This window comes from Helobdella robusta (genome assembly GCF_000326865.2).
Source record: "Helobdella robusta unplaced genomic scaffold HELROscaffold_38, whole genome shotgun sequence".
NCBI classification, from domain to species: Eukaryota; Metazoa; Annelida; class Clitellata; order Rhynchobdellida; family Glossiphoniidae; genus Helobdella; species Helobdella robusta.
This window is the reverse complement of record NW_008704829.1, coordinates 1197325-1207146: the sequence shown is the minus strand read 5'-3', so window position 1 is coordinate 1207146 and position 9822 is coordinate 1197325. Positions and strand designations below refer to the sequence as shown.

Genomic DNA, 9822 nt, shown 5'->3' with positions numbered 1-9822 from the left:
TATATAGATACAACAGAGGATGTTATCTAACGTTCCATTAAAAACAGGACGAATCCTGTTTAAAATATTACAATTATTATTAATTTATTAAAAAATGTAATTATTTAAATGGTTTTTTGATTGATTTTATGACAAATTCAGGCTTTAAATGCAGTTTAAATCAGTGATACAAATAAATGCTGTTATATAGGTAGGCTATTCAATAATAATACAATTATAATATAACAAAATGATATAATTCAATTTAAATAATAAAATTATAAAAAAATAATTTCAAATTACGCTTAATAACGTTAGACATGCCTGAAAATTTTGAAAAATATATACAAAAACGTTTTCTATGTTTTCGTGTCAAATGTTTTTTAAATGTTTAAAAGTTGACGTTGCTTCATTTTGCTTAAACTTTTCAATTTTTTTATCTTAAATATTGATTTAAAACATTTGAAAGCCGCATTTAAATTGGGGAATAAAATTAAAATGGACCCCGAAGTTTTATTTGAGGAGAAGATTGTCAAAGTAATTTTTTATTGATATTTTCTTAAATCGTTTTAATATCGCTCATTCATTCCTAACTTTTTTTTTAAAATTTCTGCTCTGAAGCCAAACATATATCTGGGTGTTTTTTATACAAATGTTCTATTTTAAATGAAAAAAAGATTTTAAATTTGCATGGTGGCTATACCATATAAATAATCATAATGAAATAAACAAGAAAGTAATTAATGGTAATCTTGAAATTATTTTTTAAATTTAATTTTAAAAATACTTATTGTCCTATTAAAATTAGTTTGATTTGGGTTGAGTTAGTTACAGTTAGTAAGCTAGTAAGTGAAGGAGTGCCTGTAAAGGTTTTTCCTATATGTGTGTACATTTTATTATATTTTGTTCATTATATATTGCTCAGTTTAAAGTTTAGACAGTTTAGGACCTAAATTTCAAGTTAGCAGGTCCAATAAATAGTGTAGTGTGAGTTAAAACATTTTTTATAATATTTACAAATTATTTAGAATTAAATAATTTAGAATTAAAAGTAAATTTATATATTTGAAAACAGAAATTAATCAATTCATCTGTAGAGCTGTCAGTACCTTTTACAGGTTAAATAAATTAGTTTAAATTACCATAACATGATGATGGTGACGACGACGATGAGGATGATGATGATAATCCTGATTATGATGATGATGATTATTATGACTGTATTTATAATTATATTATATTTAAATTACAAATAAAATAAATATTACTTTTTAGGGTTGTTATATGGGTTGATGTGTGAGGATGGCAAAAAATACCTAATCAGTGGTTACTATTCGTTCGAAGAGTCGAACCCAAAACATTTTGTCAGGCAGTTTAGACAAGCTGCTAACTATATACCATACGGTTCGTGGATGAATGGATGGATGGATTGATGGGTCAATGAGTAAATGAATGCATGCATGGAGGGATGAATAAATGATCGAATGATTGCTTGTATGGATGAATGATTGCTGGTATGGATGAATGGTTGAGTGAATGAGTGAAAAAAGAGAAAGTTAATGATTTAAGGAATGAATGAATGATTGATTTTAATTACATTTTTAGGATACAGTATCTTTGGTTTCTTCCTGAAAACTTCACCCATGCCTCAAGTGGTCTGCAGTATTAGCAAAAAAATATTCAGTCATGCTAATAACAAAGGGGTTGGTTGGCTGTGATTGGTTGGCTGGCTGGTCGGTCGATTGGTTGATTGGTTGATTGATTGATTGATACATCCATACAAATACATATATAAAAATGCAAATACAAACCATGATAACAGAATGCAGATCAATTTCCAACCGACAACATTCTAACTCTGTCAATCGATGACAAACTGAAACTTGACTATGACGTCAGTGGAGAAGATAATGATGGGGGTAATCATAGTACTGATAGCGGTACTGGCAGTGGTGGTATAAGGGGTATTAGAGGGTTAAAATTGTACTGGTATAAGATTGGTAGTCAGTCTTTGGAAAGTTGGAAATTTAAAATTGCGACTCCAAATGATATTAGAGATATTAAAGACAGGTGTGTTTGTTTATTGGTTGGTTGATTGATTGATTGATTGATTGATTGTATCATTCATTCATTCATTCGTTCATTCATTCATTCATTCGTTCGTTCGTTGATTGTCTGGTTGATCTGCATGCCTAATTTCAAATTTTTAAATGTTTGTAGTTTTGAATCTTTATGATGTTTGCTTAAATTCTGACAGTTCAATCAACAATCAATCATTCAATCAATCAATCAATCTATCTATCTATCTTTCTATCTATCTGTCTGTCTGTCTATCTATAAATCAATCATTCAATCAATCAAATAAATATTTGAACAAACAAACAACCGACCAATCAATCAATTTATCTACCGACAGATTTTACTTGTTCCACATCCAAGCAAGACTTCCAATAAAGTTTCATCATTCTAGTAATCCTGGTCTGTCTGCGTCTGTTTTGTATCATTCACTTGAGTAATCAATGAATTGATCAATTAATCAATTGATCAATCAATCAATTGATCAATCAATCAATTGATCAATCAATTAGCCAACCAATCAATCATTTAACAACCAATCATCTAACCAGCCAACCAACCAACCAAACGACAATAAGTTAAGAATGGAACGTTTGTTTGACAACCATTCATCTAATCGATCAATCAATCACTCAACTAATAACTTACTCAATCAATCAGATCAATCTAATCAATCATTCAAATCAGACCAATCAACTAACCAATCAATCAACTAGTCAATCAATCAACCAACCAATTATCCAATGAACTAATCAATCAATCAACTAACCAATCAGTCAACCAACCAACCATTCAACCAACCAGTCAATCAACCAACCAATCAATCAATCAACCAATCAATCATTCAACCAACCAGACGACAAAAAGTCAAGTGTGGAGCACTCTTTCAACAACCTGGCCACTATCCTATCAAGCCCACTAACTCATTACAGAATAAACCCTATCAAAAAACTTCTAAAAAATCCTATTAAATCAGACGACGACGACGATGATGATGATGATAGAGGCGATGATGATGATTGCGGTAGTGGTGGTGATGATGATGATGATAGTGGGGACGGTGATTTGAGGTGGAGAGATGCCGAGAAGGTTTTGCTGGAGGGGAAAAAAAATGGCGGTTTCGAGGTTTACCAGCTTGGTGGTTATGATCAGGTCACTTGTTGTTGTTATTATTATTATATTATTATTATTATTATTTTATTATTATTATTATTGTTGTTAATCGATATGTAATTATACTTTAACTGTAAGGAGAATTTTTTGAGTAATAAAAAACCTTTTGTCTCTATTTGACTCTATTTTGAAGAAGAAGGGTTTCGCCATTATCGACTCTCAGACGAATAATTATAACCGCGATAATTATTTATAGTAATTATCATAATAAATTATATTCATCATCACAATAAGTTATATTTATCATCACAATAAATTATGTTTATCATAATAAATTATATTTATCATCACAATAAATTATATTTATTACAATAAATTATATTTATCATCACAATAAATTATATTTATCACAATAAATTATGTTTATCATCACAATAAATTATATTTATCATCACAATAAATTACATTCATCAAAAACAACGACAACAGAAAGTATGGAAGGTCGAGATAATGTTGAAATCAACCGGGGTACTAACGAATGAGTTTTACTTGCCGTGCGTGCCTGTCCTCTATCACGATCATGGTCCGTTGTTGTTGTTGTTGTTGTTTTTTATTCCATGATGTTTGTTATTTATTATATGTTGTTGTTGTATTTCTATTCTTATTTATCTTTTTCCGCTGTTGTTGTTGTTTTTTATTACTAGTCTTATTCTTCTTTTTATTATTATGCTCGGAACAATGCGGGCGGCGTGATGGCTCAATGGTTAAAGGCGCCTGGTCTTGCTATTGCAATGACTGGGTTCGAATACAAAGAGATCCCCGCCTATCATATGCAATGTGTATAATGCGTGGTTTGCACGCGTATTCATGTACGCTGTGTGTGTTTGTCGTTGAAACCTCTGAAGCAAACGCAAGAGAGAGAGAAACCTTTAACCTTTAATGCGTGAATCAATTTTCATGATAATCTTATCATCGCTCTACTTATTTCATTTTAAATGAAGAGCAGTGATGACTGACTATGACGATTGTGATTTCATTCTAATCACGACTATTCTATTCTATTAATTAACTAATTAATTATTTATTTTACGCATTTGATGAAGAATAAAAGATCTGTTTCCATTATTATTGAGATTACTATTTGTGGTAGTAGTTGTTGTAGTAGAAGAAGCCGCAGTAGTAGTAGTTGTAGCAGTAGTAGTAGTAGTAGCAGTAGTAGTAGTAGCAGCAGCAGTAGTAGTAGTAATAGTAGTAATATTAGTAGTAGTAGTAGTAGTAGCAGCAGCTGTATTTAAGTAGCAGCAGCTGTATTTAAGTAGCAGCAGCTGTATTTAAGTAGCAGCAGCTGTATTTAAGTAGCAGCATTGTTTCAAGTACGTCGCATTATCACTTATTAATAATACTTGTAGTGTTACTAATTATAAGAGTAATAATAATTATAATATGAGTAATAATAACAATAATTATAATATGAGTATTAATAATAACAACAATAATAATAATATTAATAATAATAATAATAACAACGACAAACAGTCAAGGTCATGTTGGTAGAGACCATACTGCCGATTGGCGTTCTCGCGCTTGTTCCAAAGACCAACTATAGGTATACTAATAACAACAACAACAACAATAATAAAAACAACAATAATAATAATAACAATAATAAAAACAACAATAATAATAATATATAATAATATACATAATAATATACATAATAATAATAGTAATAAAAGATGGAAAGCCGAGCAAATAGCCTGGATCTTTACACAGCAAGTTAAGAAGCAACTTAGAATATTTGCAGAATGCCTACTAGCTCATAGCAAAGTTCGTGTTAATTTTATTCGTTCTTTTGCGTTCGTTCGTTTGTTTGTTCATTCGTTTGTTTATTCGTTCGTTTATTTGTTTATTTATTTATTCATTCATTCATACACGCATTCATTCACTCGCTTATTTATTCATTTTTTCATTCATTTTTTTTTGCCTGATCATCGTCTGACATTTGGTCATTTATTCATTTATTTATTTACTCATTTCTTCCTTCCTTCATTCATTCACTCATTCGTTCATTCATTCATTCGTTCATTCATTCGTTCGTTCATTCATTCAAGTCTTCTGCGTATTACACCCCGAGGTCATTCCACTTCCTTCCGAATGACCTTGACACCTACCTCACCATCGTCTACCCGGAAGGGATGGAGGAGAAACAATTGTGTAAGTGGATGGACTGATGGGTGGATGAATGAATGAATTGAATGAATGAATGGATTGGTTGATTGGTGAGTGACTGAATGAATGAGCGAGTTGATGAATGAGCGTATTAAGTAGTGAATGATTAAATAAATTCCATTTATGGGTTACTCATTCATTTTCTTATCTATCTATCCTTAATTAATCCGTCTATCTGCCCATCTATCCATCCAATCATTCATCCATTTATCTATTCATCCATTCACCTATTCATTCATGGTTATGAATGAATAGGTGAATGGATGGAAACCTATTCATTCGTCATTAAATTGACGAATTCATGAAAGTTATTCATTCATCCATCCACCTATTTATTCATCTATTCATTCATTCATCCACCTATTTATTCATCCATTCATTCATCCATTCACCTATTTATTCATCCATTCATTCATCCATTCACCTATTTATTCATCCATTCATTCATCCATCCACCTATTTATTCATCCATTCATTCATCCATTCACCTATTTATTCATCCATTCATTCATCCATTCACCTATTTATTCATCTATTCACCTATTTATTCATCCATTCGTCTACCCATCCACACATCAATCCACCCACCCACCTACCCTCCATCCATCCATCCGACAGCCAGCATGCGGAAAGATCTTCATTCCCGTTTCCTTATCCCACTTTCGAGTCCGACTTTCCGGAGACCGAACAGTTTGAGGCTGTCCAGGATCCAGTCGCCGTATCTGCTCGACGTTCACATTGGTCTAGCACCGTCTAAGGGTGAATTTCTGTGGTTGTATCAATACTTGTGCTCTGTCAATCAGTTGATCGATTCTTCAATCTATCTATCTATTTGTCTGTCTCGGACTGTCTGTCTCGGACTGTCTGTCTATCTATCTGTCTGTCTATCTGTCTGTCTGTCTATCTATCTATCTATTTATCTGTCTGTCTGTCTGTCTGTCTATCAATCTATCTATCTATCTATCTATCTATCTATCTATCTATCTATCTATCTATCTATCTATCTATCTATCTATCTATCTATCTATCTATCTATCTATCTATCTATCTATCAATCTGTCTATCTATCTATCTATTTATCACACACAAACAAACACGCACACACACGCACACAAACACTCACACAACAACCCAACCCAGCAAAAGGTAAAGTGACATTAGTTCGGGGCAGCTTCGAATACCACCACTACATGCAAGACAGGTTAGACGATAGTGGATGGGGGTGTGCATATAGGTCCCTACAGACCATCGCGTCCTGGCTCTACCTCCAGGGCTACACCGAGAAGGCCACCCCCACCCACAGGCAGATACAACAGGTCAAGGGGTTGGATGAATTAGGGTGGTTTTGTGGGGATTTGGGAGCTTTTTAGTGGGTGGAATGGGCGTGAAAAGAAGGATTCTTTTGTATTTGTTTTTTTGTGAAATTTTTGTTTTTTTTTTAAATTGGGGTTTTATAAGTTTTTGAAATTCGTTTGGCTGCTGTTGTTAGAGTTATTGTGATAACATCTTGAAAAATTGTTTCGGGTAATGACTATTCAATTAATTAATCAATCAACTAATCAATTAATTAATTAATCATTCAGTCAATCAATCAATTAATTAATCAATTAATTAATCAACTCAGGCCTTGGTGGAAGTCGGTGATAAGCTTCCATCATTTCTCGGCTCCAAACAATGGATTGGTTCCACTGAAGTTTCATACGTTCTCGATCATATTTTCAGTGTTGGTTGAGTGGGGATTGATTGAGTGATTGATTGATTGGTTGATTGATTGGTTGATTGATTGACTGATTGATTGACAGATTCAGTGCAAGATAAGCCACGCCTCCTCTGGTCTCGAGATGTCCTCGAAAATTCGTGAGATCATCCACCATCTTGAAACCCATGGTTCACCCATGATGATTGGTTGGTTGTTATATGTGTGTTTGTTTGTTTGTTTGTTTTTTCGTATGTTTGTATGTATGTATGTTTGTTTGTATGTATGTATGTTTGTTTGTTTGTATGTATATATGTTTGTATGTTTTTTTGTATGTATGCATATTTGTTTGTTTGTTTGTTTGTATGTATGTTTGTTTGTAAGTATGTATGTTTCTTTGTTTGTATATGTATGTATGTTTGTATACATACAAACCAGGAGGCGGGGTACTAGCCCATACGATCATAGGCATCGATTTCAACGAGGAGACTGGCGATGTGGCCTACCTTGTTCTTGACCCACACTACACTGGCCCTGAAGATCTCAAGGTCATTCAGTCTAAGGTCTGTCTATCTAGACGGTCTAACTGTCTAACGTCTGTCTCAGTGTATGGTCTGGTCTGGTGGATGGTTGTTAATTTGTCCATTTGACTCGAATGCATGAATGTTTGGGTTTTTAAATGTCTGGAGATTGATGTCCAGTCGAGACACCTGGATGAATTTTGGATGTTCGGCTGTCTAGTTGTCACAATCATCATCATCATCATTATCTTAAAAATAATTTTCACCACAATTATAATCGTCATCATAATTAAAACGTACCATCACAATCATTATCACTTTCAACGCTTTATATGTTAACAATGTCATTGCTATCTTCATCATCATCACTATCATCACCATCATTGCAATCATCATCATCACTATAATCATCATCACTATAATCATCATCACTATCATCATCATCACTATCATCATCATAACTATCACCATCACTATCATCATCACTATCATCATCATCATCATCAAAGGGATGGTGTGGATGGAAAGGTCCGGATTTCTGGAGTGCCAATAGTTTTTATAACATATGCATGCCTCTCAAGCCATCCGGCTATTGATGGACTGAACGAACGAATGCATGTATGGATGAATGAATGAATAAATGAATGAATGAATGAATGATGGAGGCGTGAGTAAAAGAGTTAGTTAGTCGGCAAATGAAAGAATAGATGGGTAAGAATGAATGAATGAATGTATGGATGATTTAATTTATTAAATGAATGAATAAACGAGTGGGCGAATGATTGATTGATTAGTAAGTTGGTTGATAATAAATTGATATGATTGATTAGTAAGTTGGTTGATTGATTAATTGTTTGGGTAGTTGGTCAGTTGAAAGAATTGATTGATTGATTGATTAATTGATTGATTAGTTGATTGATTAATTGATTAATTAATTGATTGATTGAAAAATTCTTCAAATAAATTGAATAAGTAAGATGAATAAGTAGGATGAATAAATGAATTAATAGGATGAATAAATGAATTAATAAATGAATGAATGAATTGACAGATGAACGAATTTATATATATACATGACTGTATATCTGAATTAGTCCATATGTTTGTATTTAATTTGTTGGCCCCAAAAAAAGATTCTATATATTTATATATATATATATTTCAAAAGTCGAACATTATTTACCATTTGTTAATCGTTCGTTTATTCCCAGACAGATTTTCTCATTACTATTATTGTTGTTATTATTATTGTTGTTATTATTTTTATCATCATTGTTGTTATTGTTATTATGATTGTTGCTATTGTTATTATCATTGTTGGTATCGGTGATTTGAAGCGGAGTTTTTTAATTTTTATTGGGTAAAAACAACTTATTCAGGTTTAAATAGCTTGCTAATTGGTTGGCTGGTTGGTTTATTGATTGGTGGATTGATTGATTTAAAAAAGGGTCAAAAGGAGTCACAAATCTTAAAAAAATTCTCCCCCGGGTCGAAAAATGCGGCCCTTCAAAGGTAAAATTGTTCTCAACACGGCCCTCACAGCAAAAATTTAATTAATTAATTGAGATTAATTTATCTGTTTCGTGTTTAAATCATTATTTAGTTTGTTGACTTATCGTTCGGTTATTTAACTGACTGACTGATTGATTGATTAGTAAGTTGGTTGATTGATTAATTGTTTGGGTAGTTGGTCAGTTGAAAGAATTGATTGATTGATTAATTGATTGATTAGTTAATTGATTAATTAATTGATTGATTGAAAAATTCTTCAAATAAATTGAATAAGTAAGATGAATAAGTCTTTATTACGCTTCAACAACTGTGTTATTCCCAACAAAATTTACGTTAATAATAATTGCACACACACACACACACACACACACACACACAGACAAACTTAACAATAATAATAGTTGCTATAATAATAATAATTTTTATTTCTAACTTGAAATATTTTTAAGTCTTCTCACTTAACTGATCGCTCTATTTATAATATACCTTCTTCAGTATAGTTTATTAAAATAATAATATAATGTAATAATAATTATGTAAAATAATAATTATTATGCAAAATAATAATAATAACTATTTAAAATAATAATAAGTTTGAGATGAACGTTTTTATCTGATCAGAAAGTGTACAAGTCAAATGCGAAAGTGAAGGTTTTTGGAGATAAATTTCATTCAACTTCACAATATCTCTCTCTC

The 9822-nt window shown here is 31.9% G+C and overlaps 1 protein-coding gene across 1 annotated transcript; it reads left to right on the top strand.

The window, feature by feature from the left end:
* Positions 1-5307: 5307 nt before the first annotated feature.
* HELRODRAFT_113575 (hypothetical protein) lies at positions 5308-9407 on the top strand. Its single transcript, XM_009023916.1, has 8 exons — positions 5308-5382; positions 6016-6154; positions 6536-6713; positions 7022-7120; positions 7200-7302; positions 7532-7656; positions 8124-8374; positions 8619-9407. Exons 1-7 carry the CDS (start codon positions 5364-5366, stop codon positions 8208-8210), a joined length of 750 nt encoding a protein of 249 aa, XP_009022164.1. The 5' UTR covers positions 5308-5363; the 3' UTR covers positions 8211-8374; positions 8619-9407.
* The last annotated feature ends 415 nt before the right edge of the window (positions 9408-9822 follow it).